At 47.2% G+C, this 22,310-nt stretch overlaps 1 protein-coding gene across 1 annotated transcript in view; it reads right to left on the bottom strand.

The window, feature by feature from the left end:
- The window catches only part of CACNA1B (calcium voltage-gated channel subunit alpha1 B), a 251,358-nt gene extending 246,910 nt beyond the window's left edge, over positions 1-4,448 (bottom strand). The window contains exons 1-2 of the mRNA XM_042879063.1: positions 4,189-4,448; positions 1,766-1,871 (exon numbers count right to left, since the gene is read on the bottom strand). Coding sequence (XP_042734997.1) covers positions 1,766-1,871; positions 4,189-4,448 — 366 coding nt within the window. The remainder of the gene's footprint in view (positions 1-1,765; positions 1,872-4,188) is intronic.
- Between the last annotated feature and the right edge of the window lie 17,862 nt (positions 4,449-22,310).

Below are 22,310 nucleotides of genomic sequence, written 5' to 3' on the forward strand. Positions count from 1 at the left end.
TTAATACTGCAGTTACAGACGTGCTGTTGTTAAGATGGCCTCAGAATATGTGATTAAAATTCAATGCTGCACAGCTTTGTTTGGGGCAAAACTTGAGGGTTAATTCTTCCTTCATCTCCAAGGCAGAAGCAACAAGTTGGGTCCTATGCATTTAATTTGTTCAGTTATTTTACACTGCTGTTAATGACATTGCCCCACACAGTCGTGATATGGGCAGAAACCAAAAGAGGACATGGAAGCACAGAGCATTGAAAAACAGAGCTAATGCAATGGAGAAAAGAAGCAATAAATACCATCCTGGATCCATTTGTAAGTCTAGGGATACAGTGCAACTCAGACACAATGTGCTAACCATACCACCTCCTGCATGAAGTAACAAATTACCATAAGGTTACCAAGCCAGAATATTCACAAAACTGCCTTTCCCCTTCACTACTGCATATGTTTAAGATCCATGTATGGAACGCTGGAATTTTCCCAGCTCAATCATCATCCTAAATCTGTGCTTTGCTCACAAACCCACATTTGCCTTTCTATCAGATCCCCAAGCATACAAAACACATTGTCATCTAATGAAAAAGTTCAACACATTTTTCATTTTTTTTCATCAATACATCTTAACTACAAATCACAGAATCACAGGACTTGGAAGGGACTTCTGGAGATAATCTAGTCCAACACAATAATAATAATTAATATTAAAAGTGACTAGAATACAATGTAAATAGGCAGTCAGTCTATTATATATGCATCAGCAGATACATTTCCAAATAGGCAGTATCAACCAGCTGAGCCTGAAGTTCATTCTAGATCTCTCAATTACACACTTTTTTTTCCTCCTGTTTTCTCTTTACTTCTGTTTTGAAGACTGAAATTGTGAAAGTTGCCCACTGTTATGGACCAGACTTAGAAACTGTAGCAACCAGCTTTCAGAGGTTCAAGCATTTGACTAGAAGGATAATATTATTGTTGTTTCAATAATTTAATGTCTACATGTAAAACACACGGAAATACATATTTATTAATCCTTTGAACATACACCAAGACTAATGAATTTAGACATGAAATATATTCCAGATCATTAACAGCAGGAGAGAAAAAAAAAAAAAAAAAAAAAAAAAAAAAAAAAAAGTCAGACCAAGTATTATCCATTTTTTCCTACAGCGATGATAAGTGAAAGAATGATTTTGAAGCTATTCTTGTATTTCCTTCTGAAATAAGGTAATTGAGCTCATTACCATAAAGCCTGCTGGTAAATTATTTTCCTCCGTAAGTTGATTTCCTTTTTGGCAGGGGAATGTAATATTCTAAACCCAAAGTTTGCTTAAAATGGTCCTTAATATACAGTTGTAGCTGGAAGACAGCTGAAAGACTCACGGGCCTAAAGGTTATTCTGTTCTAACACTTCCTCTGAAAATATCAAAGATGTTCATTTGATTCTACACATAAATCTGAGCAGCTCCTTCCTGTCTTGGTCTACATACAGTGCAAGTTTTCTCCTCTTTTGTTACGCTGAAAAGTCCCTCACTTTTCTTGGAATTGCACAGGATTGGCTAGCGTGATGAAGCATTCTTGTGCTTGTAGAATTGGGAGGCTGTAGTTCTGTTTATTGTCAATACCTTATTTGTTCTGTTTGTAAGTTCCATTTCTATTTGTTTACATATGGATCTTGAAAATAGATACAAGTACCCACAACACTGGGTGGCTGATTGCTTTTTGTATAAGACTAGAAGAAAAAAAATCTAAATAAATGAATAGAACTCACCAATCTCTCTGACATAGGTGTCTTGTCTCCATCCGGCAAATGTTGCTCCAGAGCCAGCACAATACAATTGGCTATGATTGTAGCTAAAATCATGTATTCAAATGGAGTGGGAACCAGAAGTTAAAGAAAAAAACCAAGATAGCACAAGAAGAACCACAATTAAACTCATTTATACCTAAAGCAATTAAGTTGAATGTTCAAAGATCTGTTATCTCTTTTGGAGACGTTTGGTCTCCTAGAATTTCTCAGTTCTTTTGGGGGTATCTTTGGAAAAAGAACAGGAAACTAGATCTTTGTGAAAGTTAGTGACCTACACAAAATCAGAGCTACTCAAGGTGAAGTGTAACAAGGATGAAGAAAGGAAAAAATAAAAAGTAAAAAAACCCAGAAAGCTATCTTTTTATCATTATTAAATGAGATTAATGACCCAAACTGAAACAAAACAAATAATATAGCTGTATGTCGTCTGCTGAGTTATTATTCAGAAATTTGTCATCATTTAACTTGCTCGCATCGTGTAAAGAAGTCATGGACTAAATAGTTCTATTTAGAGTGCCTACACAGGTCCAAACTGCTAGATTGCAACACCTGCTCCTGATGAGAGCAAAATAGTCAGTGCTCTATCGAAATGCAGAGGAGATCTTAGAGGAAAAAAGGCAAACCCAACACGGGGTAGCCTCTCGTTTCATGGATTCATTCTGGCCCTGAGCCGTTGCGAGTCTCGGAGCTCCGAGGGCGGAGCCGCGTCGCGGGCGGCAACGTTCCCCCAGCACGGCGGACAGCTCCGCTCAGCACCGCGGACAGTTCCGTACCGTACCGCGGGAACCGTGCGTCAAAACGTTGGGTCGCGTCCTTTTCAGCACCGTGGACAGCGCCCGATCGGCACCTCGAACAGCGCCCGTTCAGCACCGCGGATAGCTCCGTCGCTCAGTACCACGGACAGCTCCCGCCCTGTCTGCCCCCGCCCTCCTGGGCCGCATCTCGGCCAGGACCCGGCCCGCAGCCCGGCCGTGGGGACCTGCTGGTGGCTCTGTTGAGCCGGCTGGCTCCGCAGCGCCGTGGGCCCCCTCCCCGTGCTGTACCCTAACAGAGCAGTAGCCCAAGAGGCTAGAGAGGAATAGAATATATCTAGCCTGGCAGGAAATGCGATGCTTTGGCTGCCACTGGGGCTTTGGAGCTTGTTTATACATGCAGGGAGCAGAAATGGATAAGGTAGTATAGCAATGCCTGTGGTTTTATAATTCGGATGGAGAGATCAATATGCGTGTGTATTCAGGAGGAAAAGAAGTGCATTCATTCCACTGGTGTATTTTTTTCTGTTAGCCTCTTTGGAAGTGAAAGCTTGGGAAGACTAAAGAGGAGCCGGCCTCCATGGCAATTGAAAGTGTTGCTAGGAGGCTGGGAGAAGGCCTTCCTGATGTTAGCTCACAATTAATTGGTGTGTGTTCAAATGAAAAGAAAACAACCAGTTCCCTTGAGATCGCCAGTGTAATGCACTCCTGTACACACACGCACGTACACACACACATGCAATACATCTGCTCCCTGGTAACCTCAGTTAATCTTGGAAGAAGAGCCTACTTCCCTTTTCTCACAGCTTACAACCCCGCTGTGTGTATCATTACAAGCAAAGCCTCCTTCTAAGGAAGATATCTGCAGCTCACTCGGCCTGGAAGCTGGTTCTGAGACAGAAAGCATCTGCCCCTTTCACAATACAACAGATGAGCTTTCCCTCCACTTACTGCCTTCCTCTCTCACAAAGCTTCACTTTTTTGTTGTTGTTTTGTTTTTAGAACTGACTAAGCTTAGATTGGGTACTTCATTCAAAGTGATAAGATTCCTGTTGGTTCTAATGGATTCAGGACACAAGGTACTGAAAAAAAAGCTGCAATGGTTGTGTGGTGGGATTTCACAAGGTACCTTAGTTATCACTGTCTCTCCTATCAGTGCAGTTTAATGCTAAGGTGTCACCATTTTTATCTTACATTTATTCTCCTATTCAGAGTTAGAAATAAGAGTTGTAAGTCTCTAAGATGGAAATAAGAATTGGGATTCATTAGCAGGAATCTAACAAATTCATTAACATTTCATTTAAATTGTAGAAATACAAATCTATGCAACTATATATCTCACACCTAAATACACACTGGAATGCATGTATACCTAACACCCCTGGCACAGTCAAAAGCACACTCTGCTGCTTCCACAGAAGCATTTTCCTGTGATACCAAGCTACACAACTGCACATTATGTCAGACACAAGGATCTATGTCGCACATACCCATTACACACACTGGATCACACATGCAGGTCTATATTAGCAGCAGACACTCATCCTCAGCTGACTAGAGGGGTCTCAATCTCCACATCTCCCCCCTCCCCAGCTTCCCCACCATGCCCACACAGCCTCCCTGAAAGGATATGGCCATTCTGTTATTCTCTTGGCATATTTCCGTATAACATTATCTTCACTGAAGATGAAGAGGGATCTGTTGACTGTGAAGCAGTTCTGTTTGACAGGGATGGGATTGTAGAGAGCCATAGTCCGGGCCCTCTGAGCCATCGACTGCTTATACATCCTTTGGCCGGCTTGGGGGCCACCTTGCCGGCTGCTCCCTCTTCCAGCCCCGGCCGGCCCTCCACCTCCATAGCGTGTTGGTAGATCATCCCCGAACCGAGCCATTCTCTCAGCGCACGGAGCTGGGTGCTACAATCCAATCTGGCAGCCGAGACGAGAGGAAGACGCATCACAGCGCGCAGCACTTCTCCCTCCGGGGGCTTCTGTTGCGGGGTCGGGATTGATCGCACCAAAATGCACAGCTAGATTTTTAAAAAATAATCATCATCATCAAAATTCCCTTCCCTTCCTCCGCCCTTCCTCTTCGCTCGTCGCTGAGGCTGCCCGGATAGAAGGAAGGTGCCGATGCTCCGCTCACCTCCCCGCACAGGTGCCGCCTCTTCGCCCCGACCTCATGGCCGAAACCGCGGGGCTGACGCGGTCCCTTCCGCGGCGGCCGACGGGGTTCTGGGCTGAGAAGGGGCTGCGCCGCTGCCGTGCCCACCGCCGGAGCGCTCCGCCGTGCCCAGCCCAGGCCGGCCCTGCCCGGCCCCGCCGCATGTGATGCCCGGAGCCAATCGGTCGCCGAGGCTCCGCCCGTTCCAGTCACCGGCACCGGGAGGCGGGGAGGGAAGGAAGGAGCCGACCCGGCCCGGCCGCCACCTCCACCCCGCTAAATACGGTGAAACCGCGGCCACTCCCCGGAGCTGCGGAGGGGAGGAGGATCCGAGCGCCCCCAGCTCCGCGAACGGCCTCGCAAAGCCCCGACCCGGGGGTGCGGGTGGAGGGGTTGGGGAACAGGCGAGGCAGCCCCCGCGCCTGCGCGCCGCTGTCCAGATGTGCGCTGCCCAGCTCCTGCACCCGTGGAAGCTGCAGGGCAAAGCCCCCCCCCCCCCGGCCATTGAGATCCCTGGGGAAGAGAAATGGGGGGCTGCGGTTGCAAAAGCTCTTTTGAGAGCCTGACCCCATCCGGCCCCTGCAGGACAGAAGGGGCTGCAAGAACAAGGCACGTGGATAACGTGGTGCAAAGCTGAGTGCGGGCTGGCTTAAAACGGACAGCTGCATCCTGGACAACTCTGTATCCCCTTGTTTTGTGTTACTCTTGTAGAGCCCTGGGTACCTTTAATTCCATATTTATGGATGAAATCCTTTAATCCTGTTTATTCCAACACCCTCTATTGCTCCCATCCATCCCAAGTCAGAAAGCTCACTCCTTGTTCCTGAGGCACTCACACCAACCGTCACCACAGTAGCTGGTAAGGATAGCCTTCTACATTTAGGCTAAACCTGGAAGGGGCCCTCCAGAGAAGTCAGGGCTTCCAACAAGGGGACATTTTCACTTCCTCCCACTAAGGAAACCTTGGATTCTGCTGCTTATGAGTTTTTTGCCTTAGTCATCCAAGCTGTCTCAGCTCAAAACCAACCCACCAACTAGGCAAGACTGCAGCAACAACATCTGCTGACTTCAGGAGACAGTAAGAGAGTTTTCACAAATAAGGGCTGGCAACGTCCAAAAGGGTGACTCTCTAAAAGAAACCAGTTTCTTATGGAGGACTTTGGCATCTGAAGGGTTTTCTCACATTGCAGGATGGCCAGAAGATGCCCTTTGGAGGCAGCTGGTAACAACATTAACTCAAGGAGCTGTAGAAGGAAGCAGCAAGGGAGGAATGCACAGCATTCCTTGCTGCCTTGAGGGTTGGTTAAAGCCAGCTGAAGCCCTGGGCACAAGATCAGCGAGGCTGGCAAGGCTGCAGTTTGCCTTCCCACATATTTTTGAGAGTCTATGTGGCTGAAGAACATTAATCAGGACTTGCCCCTCAATCCCAGCTCTGCATAACCTGCAGATTGAATTGAACGCTGGAGTCATTGGTAAAAGCTTTGCCCGGAGAAAGAAGATGAACTCTTTGAGAAGCAGGGCCTCGCTCTTCAGCTACCACCAAGTTGCTCTGGCATCCACCAGACACCCAACCCATCCCCGGGTACAGATGAATATGCATTTCCTCATGTAAGTCATCATCTGTTAAGCATCACACTGAAGCTGATCCCCACAAATGGACACACCAGGGAAGCCACGTCATCTTTTTACCAAGGCAGAAGGAGGGTGCAGAGAGCTCACAGCTCATGGGCTGAGAAGAGTGGGAGGTGCTCTTTCCCTTTAGTTTTCCCTAAAAATATCATTTTCACCCTCACTGCAGTTTTCCTATAATGAATTTAGAAAAGCAAGTTCCCCCCAGCTGATTTATTTTGTCTAAATTCTTACTTCTCATCTTCTGGTCACTCAATCTAACATCCTGTGGTCTTATGCTATTCAATGGAGGAAAAGCTTGCTCTGTCAGTAACCACTGGAAAGAGAAATACCATTTTCAATAATCCCTCACCTCTACTGATAGCAATCAGCATCTGGAAAATTAAATATATTGGCTTACAGAAATCTTTGTTCTTGTATCCAGTAAGACAAAGGCTGGGGAACAAAGCACTGAAAATTAAAAAAAAAATAAAAATAAAAACAAGCAAACAAAAAAACCCAAGGAAATAAAACAGCCTTTCATATCAAATGGCACTGAGAATCAGGTATAACGTGGACTCCTGTGTCTTTTTCTCTCCTCCCAGAGCCCACAAGCCAGCAGCTCCCCAGTACAGCACTGCAGGAAGTCAGCAAACAGGCCAGTGGGGGTGTTTGTGACAGCTAGAAAATGGTGCAGTGTGGTGTGGTGTTGTTCTCTTACATCACTGCTTGCCCTTCTCTCTATCTGCATGCCCAGGATTTGTTTGGTGTTGCGTTGGGTTTTGTTGTTATTTTTCCCCCCCCACACACACCACAAGGAAGATCACAAAGATCTTAAGCTCTGAAATCCTTAAAGACAAGAAAGAGGTTGCAATTGCAGGGATTATTTAAGCTTTAGAAAGGGAAGCATCAGGATTTAGTTTGGGCTTCTTAAGATTATGAACAGAGCAGGGAGTTAAGAGACAACCAAAGAAATGAGAGCTCTAAGACAGGTCAGACATCTGTGGTCTGTCACTATAGGAGGGCAAAGAGCAATTTCATGGTGAATTCTAAAGATGGATTCGGTAATGAGAAACCCCTCCTAGTGAGACCTAAAGACAAAGGTGAGAAAATCATACGGCCCTCAGCTGCCTCAGCTTCAGCAGTGAGTTGTCCTCGTCTCCGAGCTGCTTTGCCAGGCAACCAAGCATTTCTCTGGACTTTCACCTCCAGACCAATCCTGAGGCAGGTGATGGCCTGACTGGAGCAGTGCTTCCATCTGGGCAGGCAGAGCTGCCTTGCTGAGACAATGGTGTGACATTTAGGATCTTGGCACATAGCTGCATCACCAGGGTTAGTAGTTGACAGGGACTCCCAGGACAGTCTGGATCCTCCTCTTTGAAATCCCCAATGTTGAGGAACACAGCAGCCACTTCAACCCTATGCAAACTGGAGCTCAGGACCAAGGTTATCACCAGATAGAGCAACTTCCAAGAGCACAATATTCCCACAGATGTACTAAACGACAAGGCTGCACGTTGCTTTCTATCCCATAGCAAAATCTGAAGCTCTGGGCCAAGAAAAACTGCTTACAGAGCTGTTCCTGGCCACTGACTTCTCTCCTCACTCACATGCATGCAATTTGCTCCAGCTGTGCTAGAGGAAGATCCTACTGTGATGCAGGTACAGAAAACTGTTAAAGGTTGTGCTCAAGTATGCCAGAAAATGCCAAATGGCATTATGAAAAAGACAGCGGAGGGAGGGCAGTGGGAAAGACAGACCGTTACCTTTCGTCAGCAATGCAAGGATAAAACAGCTATCAAAGGGAAAGAAAATACTCATGAAGACACAGCTCCTCTTATGCACATGTCACGATCCTGGTACTGCATGTAATACAAACAGTGCCCTGAGTCACTGGGATCCATTACCATCAGCTGCTGTGTTAATGTAGATTAAGAGAGACCCTGACCTGATTGCTCAGAGTTTGAGCTGGGAGCGTGGACAGTGAACACCAGACATTATTGCCTCTGACGTTGCTGCACCATATCTGAGCCCCAGCAACACCAGGGCTGTGCTTCCTCCTCAGGACAGCAAAACAACTTGCTCACATGCACTCAATTGCTCAGAGCAGAGGGACCTCAACAAGATGATGGACAGAAAGTGCTATTTTTTACATCAGGCTTCATACTTCAGTTCCCTCCAATATTTCCAAGATTGTTCTTAGCCCATTGATCTCAAAGACTGACCAGCCAGCAGGGAAAGGCTGCAAGATCACACCTCCTCTTCCATGGACTTCAATTCACCTGAGAACTTGGTTACCAGAGAAGGGAATTTGGTGAATGAGCCTGCCTTCCAGCACGTATCTGTCTGTGCTACCAAAATGGTTAAGCTCTAATCCTCATTAAGATTCAGGTCTGTCCCATGCTCAGGCTCTTCTGAAAATCTGCCTAGATGCTTCTCAGCACATCCAAATGTCACAACATTTCAAATCTGACTTCAGACAAAATTAAGTAATGTATCGGCTCGGCTCTGGGTGAACATCACTCTTGAAACCTGAGAGTGAGCAGCATCACAAGAATTGATTGAGCACCCTGACTCTTCTGGCCCGCTGATCATGAGCTAGATGGGTTGGCAATGGAAAGTCAGAGGTTTATGCTGTAGGAAATTAATCAGTCACTTACCCAGAGGTCAATGCAAGTTGAAGGCAGCTTGCTTCCAGGCTTCTTTCCACATGAAACCAGCAATGTGTACTTGTCCCACACAGATGCCTGCTATCAAGCCTGCAGTACAACATACACACGTCAAATCACACTGCAAAAGTAATCACAGTTCATTTTCATTCTTCATACTGAATACAGATTGATCAAGGATGAAGAGTACGTTGTCTTCTCCATGATGGGCAAGAGAAGATATTCAGGCATAGGGAGAAAAGATGCATAAAGGAATATGGAACACACAGGGAAATGGTTCCATGTTTGGTGTGAGGATAAGGTGGAGGAGGGCCCAGACTACTGAGTCTTCTCAAGTTTTGAAGACCTTGAGAGTAACACACCACAAAACCATCTTCTCCCCACATTGCAGGGTGGCAATTGTTGGTGACAGCCTGTATTATAAAAGCAAGGGAGATGACGGTACGATTTTTGGCTACCTGCAGCTTCAGTGGGTGTTTCTGCAGCTAACGTCTGCAAAAGTTTGCCATTTGCATGTACAACATCCTTAATTATGCAACTGCATGTGGAATGTGTCTGAGGAAGGGCACGTGGGGAGAGCAGATACCTCTTCAGTATTTTCTTCTGCTGAAGAAAAAAAGAGCCTTTTGTCTGGAAGAGCTGGAAACAGCAAGCTTATCTCCCAGGAGGTATCACTGCAGGTGAATGAAGCAGAGTGGAGTAGTGGCAGTATCTACAGTGCTGTAGCTGCAGTTAAGTGGGAATCCATCCTCATCTTCTGGTACAGACTTAGGAAAGCCAGGTGAAGCCTGGACCGAGTTAGCGGCACTAACCTCACACATCCCATCATCATGCAACCCTGAAAACTTCTTTGAATCCTTTCATCAACACATCTTTTGTCTTCCAGTTTCCAAGTGGTTTTAAGGCCTTCTAGCCTAGGAAGGAAAACAGGTTTTGGTGACACATGGTCAGATGACAAAAGAAAAAGAACACAAGGATTAGTTTCCTATATGGGGTCCTCAGTTCGTATGGCACAAAATAAAGACAAGGCACGTAAAGAGGTGAACAGAGGGTGTCTTAAAAAAAAATAAAATAAAATTGAGCTTTGACTAAGAAAGACTGCAGCTACACGTCAGATGTGCAGGCAGGGGTCTAAAGCTGGTGCAGAAATAAGTTCTCCCCATTCCCCAAATCCTAGGAGCTGCTTTGACCAACACGCAGTGAGCGCTGCAGTCTGCTGGCACAGGGTCACCAAACGTAGGGCCCACCAAGGTTTAATCCAAGCTCTCTCAATGACCCCAAGCACATGGATATAGATGAGGTCTCTACATCAAGAGGCCCTTTGCTTACTTTTCCCCTGTTTCAGATCTCTCTGCAGTCTGGGATGCTCCCTCCTCCATTGCAGCACACTGAAGCTTTAAGCTCACCTGGGACTTGCAATACACATAACACAGATTTAAGGGACAGACCCAGGGTTTGGTGCAGTGCTCAGTGAGACACATGGGTTAATGGGGGCCTGTACTCTTACTCTGTTTAGGACCAAACTGAGAAGCAGGCAGCAAGCTAGAATAATAGGAATTTAAAAAAAGCAATGCACATTCCACAGCCTCCTAAGATTTGAAAGGTTAATGCACACAAAAAGGGAGAAACAATAAAAAGCTCTGGAGCTACAGATTAACTTGCACTTCTCAGACTCTATTACTGTTATTAGGGCAGATATTGGAAGGGAAGAAAGAAAAAAAAAAATAAGAGAGAGAAAAGGAGGTAGGTGTCCTACTTCCACCGCGTTGCACTGGGAGTTGGGGCTTGGTTTTGTTTTATGCCTTTCGGTATCTTCCCTTTTTTATTTCCAACCTGCAGTGAAATGCAAATGACGACAGCTTTGATAAGCAGCCTGAAAGCTTAAGAGCTCTGACAGTGAGGGAATCCCCCAGGCGTAGGGCAGGTCGGCGCATTGCAAAGCAGATCCCCCTTCCCTCGAAAACCCTTTGTAGCTGGGAGGCAGCCCCAGTGAGCCCACGCCAACAGAGAGCTCTATTTCTAATGGTGCATCTATTAGGAAAGCGGTCTGCTTAGCTTGGGTGCTCGTTGTTTATTCAGCTAATGGTGAAAGTTATGTCCACATTCGAGCGTAAATTAAGTATTCAGCTATTTTACAAGGCACGGTAAGTCGGTCAGCCTTAGCCTCGGTAATTAGGGCTTACTGCTTAATTAATCTCTAGTGGTCACATACAAGATAGAGATTGCTCTATCGCACTCTCTGTTGGCTGTCACGCTAAAAAGATAGGAGAAGGAAGAGGAAGAGTTAATCCTTTAAATGCATCACTTACCCTCACTGCACAGCATTAATTGAAGCAGCCCCTCTGCTTCCTCTCTTCACTGGTGGAAAAACATTTGGGTTACAAGGCTGCAGAATCACTCAGGTCATTGGCTCCTTGCCCAGGTGGCAGAGCAATCCCACTGGGACTGTTTTCTGTAAAGGAGAAGGAAAAAACTGCTGCACCTCTGGCCAGAGAAATGCTGAGCTATCAGGGTTGTGCCCAACACGAGCCTACAAGCAGCTGCAGAGGCTCTGTGTCCCATGGCTCTTGAGCCCACAGAGCAGGACACCAGGAAGACCCACTGACATACAGCAGTATGGCTTTAGAAATGAAGTAAGTGTCTGACTAAAGCAATGCATTGAGGTGGTGATGATTTGCAAGGGGAATTGCTGGGGAATGCACCCAGCATGGGCATGTCAGCACTGCTGGGCACTGGGAGCATCCCTAGAAAGTCCTGGCTGCATCACCAGCACACAGCTGGTGAGGAATTTTGGACAGCCACAGCAGTGCTACGCTACTACAGGTGCTAGGAGAAGGTAGGAGCAGAGCAGAGCACCCACTGCTCACCCATAAGCTCTTTTCCTCTGTCACTGATCTCAGGGAAGCTGGGACTCTCATACTGGCAGACTGATCCATCTTCTGCACCACAACCCTAGAAATCCTCCTTCTTTCCAGGGCAGGGCATGACAAAAAGCAAGCCCACATATCAGATGGGTGCTCCTGCAGTGCAGAACAGCTCCTTTCCATGCTCACGAGACAGACTCTGCAGAAGGGCCAGACTAAACAAGCCAGTCTGTGTTGCAGAGGGAAGCTGCTAGCATTCGTGTAGAAAAACCTGCAGGTCTTCTGAACATCAACAAGTCTCCAGTGCTTTACTCAAGAGAGATTTCCCTTTGGAAGAGGTATGCAGAAGCTTAGTCTTTAATTTTCCATCTGAAAGTCTTCCTGAGCATGCCTGAGACTGTCCAAGCCTTTGCAATGCTGAGTGGATAAACCACACACACACACACACACTTGCAACCAGCAAGATTCACAGATGAGGCACTTCCTATGTGAAGCATTCTCAACACTCTCATCACTGGCATAGTGCACAACAGAGACACCACTGCTTGCTCCAACCCAAAAAGCCTTCTGTGAAGACCTAACTCAAAATGAGAGTCCACAGGCCATGTCTCAAGGAATCAAATAACAGAAACAGCTCAGAACCCAACAGCTACTTCATACTGAGTGGCTAGCACAGAAGTTGAACCTTTCTCCAAAATTCTTAGAATCATAGAATTGTTTGGGTTGGATGAGACTCTTGAAAGCCATCAGGTCCCACTGCCTGCAGTGCACAGGGACACCCACAGCTCCAGCAGTGCTCAGAGCCCCAGCAGCCTGACCAGCTGTCTGCAGGGATGGGGCACCACCAGCTCTCTGTGCAACCTGTGCAGTGCCTCACTGCCCTCAGTGTAAAAAACTTCCTTATATCCAGTCTAAATCTCCCCTCTTTCAGTTGGAAACCATTTCCCCTTGTGCTATCACAATACTTACCCCAGAAGCCCATTTGAGAGCCCTTTCTTTGGCACCCACCTCTTCCCATACAGCTGGTAGGATGCTAAGCACGAATTCCCAAGAGATCTAATATTGCTATCTATATGCAGATACATACATTCAAAATAATACCTATATAAATGCATTATACTTTAGCATAGGGCCAGGACTGCGTACCATCATCTCAGCGGGGATTGAGCATGGTAGCACTTCTCTCCACTGTGTGGCTATTTGGAGAAGAAAGCCAGAAGCCCTGAGATGTTTCATTGCTGCTAAAGTGAGGTCATTAAAACTCACAGGTTGCAGTCAAGCATCAGTGACACCACAGCATCACTGAACTCTCCAGGCAGTGACATTACAGGTGGCATCAAGGGCCAGCAGGTGATCAGTGCACAACGTGTGATAAAACCCCATTGTAATCATTCAGCATCAGGACACAAGGATGCGGCATCTCAGGAACACAGCTCTGATGATTTATGATGCACTCAAGATCCTCCAGTGACATTATTTATTTGCATTACCAAGAGGACTTAATTATTCCTTCTTACATTAGGAGAGATATTGAGAGCTTCTATTATAGAGAAAATAATCAGCAAACAGAGCACATGCCACAAACCAAACATTCATCGCAAGGAAAGTCAGATGTCTGAAGAGTTCATATTTCAAAACCTCACTGAACGCAGCTGCGTGTGCCTGATCTGCACAGACTGACCCACAAACGGGAGAGACTAATTGCAGCAAAGCTGATCAAGCTTTTCAGTGGGTAGCGCTGCAAATGAGCACAGAGTTGCCAAAAGAAAAGAGGAGAAAATAAGGCAGATTTAGGGCAGCAAGCCAATTGTCTTGCCTGAGTTCTAGCAGAAAGCAAAGCCCACTGGTCAGAAGAGGGACCCTAAAGTCACATGAACTAATCCTATTGCTGGCTTCTGGGAAACAAGCAGAAGGGTGACGGCCCGTCCCCAAGCACACAAGGCCAGAGGTGGATGTGACCATGGCAGCTGATTGCCCCCTTCCCTGGAGGTCACTGGTTGACTCACATGGAGCTCTGCATCTTTCTTCGCAACTGCTGTTCAAATTCCCTGCAAAACTGAAAAATTAATGCCACTGAGCAAACCTGTGGGAATCCAAAGGGATGTCAGATGTGTTTGAGAAAGTTTGATTTGAATACACAGTCTTCTTGCTTATTGCAAGAAAACACTCCTGTTCCTTCACTTAGTTTTCTATAATCAGAAAAAGTCCCTTAAAATAACAAAACCTTTCATTACGTGGAAAATACAAAACAAGAACACCAAACCCCACAGCCCTGCTCTTACTGGAAGCCACAACATCTCAATCTGCTTTGGAAACTTGGACATTTCCTGGAGAAAAAAAGCCTGCAAATCTAAGGAGAAACAGGTACTCAGTGCTCTGCTGAGGCATGCTGAGCAGAGGCAAGACCATCCAGCATGAGCTGCCTGCCTTTCACGTCCAGCTATTTGATGTTCCCCTTAACATCTAAAGAGCTGATGTGATCATCAGATCAAATGCTTCTTCCCACTCCTTATTTAACCCAGGAACTTTAGGCAGAATGCAGCAGGGATTGCTCCCCTCCCAGCTCTGCATCCTTCCACGAGCACAGCAACACAAGGGCTTTCTTCCCCAGCACAGGGAAGAAGCTGGTCCCCATGTTCCTGCCTAATGATAGTGTCCACTATTCAAGCTAATCCTCGGCTAAATACAAATGTACAGCCAGCTCTTTCAGTACTGGCATCTCTACAAGTTAAACACAGCAATTATGGCTTGAAGCATTCAGGGGAGGGATACACTGCTCTGCCAATGAATGAGGATTCAGTATCCACTTGATATCATCTCCTGGAATATGAAAATCAAAGGGGTCATCACTAGGGTGGAACAGAAACACACATGGATGCTGGTGAATTGGGTCATTGGCAACCCTGCCTCTCCTTGGAGATATTTGCCCAAGGGCTCACAGCTGTACCACCAGGAGCACAGGCATTCTGATGGCCTAAAAGGGTCAGTGTAGTGTGGACATGTCTCTTTTAAGCTGGGAAGGAGGTAAGAGCAACAGAAACTGCTGTGGGACCAGGACTTTGTTCACTAATGTGTTGAACACATTGTGGTTGGCATTACCTCCTGTATGGGCACGTGAGGTTGTAGGAACAGCTCCAAAGCATCCTGGGGTCACCATCCTGGAGTCACCATCATGGAAGTGCTTAAGAACCATGGAGATAAGGCACTGAGGGCTGTGGTCTGTAGGCATGGTGGGGATGGATTGGCATTGGTTGTTTTCTTGGGTCTAAAGCATCCAACAGCAGGCAGCATCCGAGCAGCCCCAGTCATTGTTTGGAGTATTTCACTCCACTGAAGTTTTTGCTGTTCCTATTTCAGGCAGTTTAATAAAGGATTAGTTCTGAGGCACAGCTGCATTTCTCATTTCACTGAAAAATAAACATAAGGATCACTTTGCTCTGCAAGTGGCACAAGAGCAAGAGAGCTCATCCTTCCCAAGAGAAGCATGATGTACCTCTGCTGTACCCTCCTCACCCCACTGCAGCACCCCGTGAAACCTCTCCTTGCTCAGAGGGTTGAGATGTGATGCTTCCCTGCAGGAAACCTGCAGACACCGCAGATGAGGCTTCATGCCACAGTAAACCCAAACGTCTCTACAACACTGAGCAGCAGGCTCCCAAAGCCAGAAGGCGAGATCCTCCTCCTTGCTTTTGTTATCCACTGAAGACACAATAAAAGTATTTAAATAAGGTCCACACACCAGAGCCTGTGCAGGACCACAACCCACCAAGTGTTTAACATCTCCTATCCAGGGGGCTTGCTCCTGGAACATGAATAAAAACAGCTTCTTAATTAAGTCCTGTGTATAGATTTCATTTTCATCCCATTAACTGCTTTGCCCTACATGCCTTTGCTACGCACAGCAGGGTTCTCCTTACCCCCACCTTGTAAACACACAGCCAGCAAAGATGAAACAGCTTCATTAGCTCTCTCTACTCTTTAGGCACCAGCTTCATTTCTGCTTTAAAGTGCTCTTAAAAGAGCCTTCGCAATGGCTTCCAGGCTGCCTCTCTCCAGCAGAGCCAAGATACACGAACCAACATCAAGAGCCATGCTTCACTGGAATCAGGAGAGAAATCTGCACAGCCCATAAGGAAACCCATCTTCTGGGCACACCTACAACTACCACTGGGCAGGTGATAGGAGTACAGGGGTCAGTAAATCAAAAGCCCCAGAGCCAGTGCTACGTGTTAGTCCTCTTTGCAGAGCAGTATCATAGAATGCCCTGGGTTTCAAAGGAGCACAATGCTCATCAGTTCCAACCCCTGCTGTGTGCAGGTCGCCAACCAGCAGCCCAGGCTGCCCAGAGCCACATCCAGCCTGGCCTTGAATGCCTGCAGGGATGGGGCATCCACAGCCTCCTTGGGCAACCTGTGCCAGTGCCTCACCACCCTCTGATGAAAAACTTCCTCCTAATATCCAACCTCAACCTCCCCTGTCTCACTTTAAAACCATTCGCCTTGTCCCATCACCATCCACCCTCACAAACAGCCGTTCCCCCTCCTGTTTATCCACTCCCTTCAAGTACTGGAAGGCCACCATGAGGTCTCCCTGCAGCCTCCTCTTCTCCAAGCTCAACAAGCCCAGTTCCCTCAACCTTTCCTCATAGGAGAGGAGCTCCAGCCCTCTGATCATCTTAGTGGCCCTTCTCTGGATCTGTTCCAAGAGCTCCATGCTGGGGGCCCCAGGCCCTGATGCAGAACCTCAGTGACAATAGTTTGTCCTTAAATACTGAGCAGCGCCAGGGCAGGACACTGTGCTCCTGGTAAAGAAGATCCAAAAGTTTCTTCTTCACGTGTGGTTGGGGGAGGAAGAGTCATAAGTGAGAGAAGTGAGGCAAATCCCAGGTGAAAAATTAGAAAGTGAACAAATGGGGAAGCACAAAGATAACAGACTGAAGAGAACAAGAAGGAAAAGAGCATTTTCTTAAGAGCTAGAGAAGAGAGACATAGAAAGAGACAAAGAGTTGCCGCTGCATCCTCCAAGGTTATTTGCACCAGAAACCAAGGTTATTTGCACTGAGAAGACTCTTTCTGCACAGTTTTTAAATTTACACAACCACATTTTGGTCTTTGACCCAAAGGATTCACAACCAAAACTGAGGCTCTGCACGTTAAAGGAGAACAATGGCAGAGAAGACATACTTATGCATGCGAGTAGGGGATGCACACGCTTTCAGAGCAGCTGTTTTCAGCTGAAAGGCATCACTTCTTCAGGGCATTACAGAAAAGGACTGAAGGAATGAGAGCTGGCAGAGACATGGAGGCACTGAAGCCCAGCAAAGGGAGATACAGGCTCAATGGCACTATCCAACATTTACACGTGTAATGCTATAATGGGACAGAAAGGATGGAAAACATCAAAATAATAGCAGGATGGCAAAGTCTTTGACTGCAGCAAATGAGAATGAACACAAATGCAGCAGCCATAGATAGAGAAATGAAAGAAAAGAGCTGCTTACCTTTGAAATACCTCAGGTAGGCAGGAATCTCCAACCAGAGATGCCCTCACCTCTCCTGCCAACCATTAAATGAGGTCTGGATCCTGGCTTCACCCCTTTTAGCCTCTCAGGTGCATTGCATGCAGCTGAGCTCCCCTGGGTTGGCCCTGCCTTCCCACCAGGTGCTCAATCACTGCTTCAAGCTACTATTTAGCATTTCCATTACAACATGTTTTCAGCTTCCTTTTGGTTTCAGTTGAAATCTGAGGAATTCCTGGCATTCCAAGCATAAATAAATATTTTTCACCCAAACCTGGGCACGGCAGCAGAGCTGGGTAAGGAAACTGCTGCTTTGTGCCTTGATACCAAGGGCAGCTGCCTAGAAGGTCAATGAGGAATAATCAATAATCTGAGCAGCAAGTTTGACTTTCTCCAGCATGAGTAACTGCTAGCTTGCAAAAGCATGGTTGGTTGCCAAAAACTTCTGGTAAAGCTTCTCATTTGGAGCTCGGTTGTTTTTCCAAAGCAGAACGGAGCTAAATAATTTGCCTGGTTTGAGGCAGCACTTGGATGTTTACACGGATTTAAGAATTAGCTCGAAAATTAACTGTGCGCCAAGAGAAGTGGCAGCAACGATGGGCTGCTTGGAACGTGTCAGAGCTTTTCCAAAGTCCGGATTTCTCTTTGTGTTTTCCTTCAAGAAACAGGACTCCCTAACATCAGAACAGCACCTCCCCAGGTCCAGCCCTCCGCTGGTGGGAGTCAGCACAGGCGTCACCGGGACTGCGAGAAGAGCTCCATTCCACAGACCCACAGACCAGCAGCACTTATTCCAACTGAATTAGCAAGAAAGGTCTGGAATGGTTAATTGAAATTATTTAGCCATAATGTTTTGCCCTTCTCCTCCTCTCCCCAGCATAATGTTTTCTAAATTGAATTCCTTTAACAGAATCCAATATGCGGCAAAACTGTTGTTCCAGAGAAATGTAACATTTCAGGTCTGGCTCACAGCCTTCCCCACAGCTCCTGCAGGCAGCAGCTCCCAAGGACCCCATTGCTGTCCCCAGCATCAGGTGTTGCATCTCCTCTGCGGGTTAATGACACCAAGAGCACACAGGGCTCAGCACCAAGGGCTTCCCTTGGACCTTGGGCAGATGATCATGTGGGAAGGCTGGGGAAATCAGTGCTTAACCAAGACACAGCTCCTGCTCTGGTAGCTTTCCTGCATCAAGTTTAAGAACAATGCTGTGGAGAGTTTCAAATAATGGGAAAAAGGGATTTTACGTTGATCACTAGACCTTGAGATCCATGCAGTGCTTCTCCCTGCAAAGAGGAGATGCTCCGAAGCGCGCCATGGAGGATGCAAGCTTGGTGACCCTCTGGGTGAGGAACATTACCCTCCAGTACAACAGGGGGCCCTGTTGAGCCACCACCTCATTCCCATTCTGAGTTCTTCATCCCCTTCCAAGGAGGGCTTAGGATTTTCCTATCCTTTTCATTTCACAGAACCACAGTATTGAGGCTGGCTGCACCTCTGCATCCATCCAGTCCCACCCCTGTTCCACTGGGGACACCCAGAGATGTACCCACGTAGATGATGGGGATCTCCAAAGAGGACAGCCCACAGCTTCCAAGCAACCTGTTTGAGCCTGTGTAAAACATTGCCATAATAGATTTTTTCCTACCTTGAGTTTCCATTGAGGACCACACACAGACTCACCCGAAGGAAAGATTTCTATGCAGAGTCACAGGGCAGACACAGAGACAGCAAACGGTGCATCCATGCATCAGGAGCAAGTCTGGTAAGCACCCTTCCAAAAGCAGAGTTGCAATGGCAGCTAGGGTAGGAACAGCCACCTCCAGGCCAGGGCCTGCATGAGTTCCCAACATCTTCCAACACGAGTCTGTCTCACAGGGATTCTCAAGGTATAAATGAGAACATCATCCCAAATCACCTTCTTTCTAAATAGAAAAAAAACCTCATTTACACAGCAGTTTTGCCAACGCTGCAGGCCGCGTTTGCTGCTCACAAACTTCTCAGCAATTTATTCCAGTTATTTTCCTCCAGCAGCTGCACAACCAGAAAGGAATACTCCTCCCAGCAGAGATAGGAGAGCAGGATGCTCATCTTTTGGCTGGGGAAAGCTTATCTGCTCAGGTGCTGTTCAGAATTACATTTGCAAAGCACAAAGAAAAAAGCACTAATTGCTGTTGCTCAAGAGGAGCATCTTCTGCCCACCCTACAATACAAAGCCCCCAGTGTAATTCTTATCTACAGGTGAGCTGCACAGAAATGTTTTAGCATTTACCCCCCATCACTATTGCATTCCTGCTGGGATGCCACCATCCTTGGTGGTCAGCTGGGTGCATGAGATCCACATGTGTCCAAAAGCTTTCTATTCCAGCAGCAGTATTAAAGACTTCTGCAACCAGGAAAGTTGGCAAGTGGCTCCCTCTTAAAATAGCCAGCCCTCTGCATAATGTAATCTCCTGTCATTCCTGTTAGATAGCAGAGCTCCAAGGATTTAAACAAACTCTTGGCTTACTTTGCTGATGCCCTGCCCCTAGCTGGTCAGCTGGGGAGGTTTGCTGTAAGGATGACTTTAATCCCAGCTGTAAGGATGAGTTGAATCCCAGCCCAACACCAGGCTGCAAAGGCTCAGTGATGGCATTTGTCTGCCTTAAGGCATAAACACCCTGATCCCTGCATTCCTGAGAAGGGGCAACTGTCAAAGCCAGCACCTTCCTCCTAGGGACAATAGAAGCTTAAAGACCTCCAGGGTGGTGAACTGTGACCTAAAAAGCCCCAAATGTTCTGGCAGCTCTGCTGGCACTGAGCTGATAGAGATTGGGGTGTAAATGTGGTTGGGCCACTTGTTGCCAACAGTCCCTTCCTTCCACCTCCCCATTCATTCCAGATGAGCTGGGGGTTATTTATTCATCACAAATACAAACTTTCTGGGTACAGGAGCATTTCCTCACTGCTGGGGGCCCCCTTCCATGGAGATACCTTCCATCAGAAATCCCTCCCATCGGAAACCCCTTCCAACAGGATCCCTTCCACATCCCTGCTTTAAGAGCAGACGTGGCATGACCACATGGCATTCACCAGTATCTGCTGTCTCTGGGTGCTGGGAGGGCTGGACCTGCAGCCCCTGTGTCCACTGCCTTCAGCCTCTGGGTGGTTGAGCTCTTCCCCACCAGCAGCAGCCCCTCACCCTGCCTGCGTGCTGGGGAGGAAATGAGCAGAGCGATAACAGAACACTTTTGGCAGCTGAGGGAATATTCTGTGCTATCTGTGAAGTAAAGGGATATTGCTTACAGCTCTGGCACAGGCTCAGAAATGAGGGGTGGGGTGAAGTCACACAGCTGTATCGATAGCTCCTACCTGCTGCAACCCTGGGCTATTGGGGTGATCCTACAGATTCCAGGAGCATCAGGATGCCATGGGATGCTGTGCAATGCTTTGGGTTGCACAACCCCTCCATGTCCCTCCCCATAGGTGGATTTGTGTCCCCCTTCCCACCTGAGCTCAGTACAAAAATTCATCGTCCAGTGCTGGGGCAGCTGTGTGGCCCTGGGGATGCCCTGAAGCACTGCAGGCAGGTGCCAAAATGAAGGCAAATGAATTATTGGAGATTTCTTTGTGTAGTAAGTGGAGCCGAGGAGAGCATCAGCAGAGGGTGAATAGGAAAAGCAATCCTCCTGTGCCAGCAGCTGCCACGAGCAAAGCTACACACAGCAGCCTGAGAGCGAAGCCTGAATCAGATGCTCTCACCACATTAAAAGAAAAGAAATCCTACTCTCAAACAGAATCAAATCAGAGCTGCAAACACATCCTCGGGCAGCCCAGGGCATGTGCAGCAAAGGCTTCATACCCACAGAACATGAGGAGCCATTGCTTCACTCCAAAACTTGGGGCTGCAAGCAAGATATAACATGACAGCGGTTGCACCCCTTTGGATAAAGCATTCCCACAACTGGATCAGCCCCTGTGGGATAATTGCTAGAGGTGACTTGGAATTAAACTTAACATAAGCATTGTTCACGTGGTAAGGAAAGAGGCAAAAGCAGAGCGCAGGCAGTGTGCAAGGAGTCTGTTGTGCAGGAGATCCGTGGGCAAGCTGAGGTGTGGGCAACAGGAGGGCAGCTTGGTGTGATGGATGGAAGGAAAATGGCACCGAGAGTGGAATGGAGTGAGGACATCACCACCACCATGGGAACGTGGGATTATGGGGCTGATGAGCTGTGTATTTTCTACCTGAGCCAGCAGACTGTCGTTTTTGGACAGCCATCCTTTGGGTGAACTTTGCTCATTATAATCTCGTAATAATACCAGAACACACCTCCATCCTGAAAGCTGCCTGTAGGCAAGGTGCAGCTGAGCCTGCGCCCTGCCTTCTTCAGGTCTATTCCTTCAGCAGCAAAGGGACAGAACTTCACAACCCTCAGAGCAAAGGTGTGTGACCTGAAAATGAGAAATCATACAAAAACAGCTCAAGAGAGGGGGATGTTGGGGAAGATACCATCAGATTTCAGATCACCTCTGATTCCTGGGATCCACTGGTGGCTGAGCCCCTGTTCCCTCCCACATGGACTGATGCCTTGGGCGAGATTCCAACACTCAGCTGTAGGAGCATTTCCACAGGGAGCTTGGAGATCTCTGTGGAGTTGTTCTGTAACCTCTTGTGGCCAGGCTGCATTATTCTCATTCTTTGTGTGTGCACGTGCTTTGCAGATGGGAAATGTATCACTGGCAACCCAAAAAATCCGTGCATCTGATGCTTCCATAAACCACACTATTTGTTAAGCTGGCTGTGAGATCTCACTGAACACAGCCAGAATTCTCACCTGTGGCTGTGGGAGCTCATTGAACAGCACTGGACTGAAAGTGCATGGCAAAAACATACATCCGTAACGGTGACAGTTCAACACAGTGAACACAACTGGACTACTAACCCCAAAGAGAAC

Source organism: Lagopus leucura, unplaced genomic scaffold (genome assembly GCF_019238085.1).
Source record: "Lagopus leucura isolate 7727_CA_CO unplaced genomic scaffold, USGS_WTPT01 Super-Scaffold_100022, whole genome shotgun sequence".
Taxonomy (NCBI): Eukaryota; Metazoa; Chordata; class Aves; order Galliformes; family Phasianidae; genus Lagopus; species Lagopus leucura.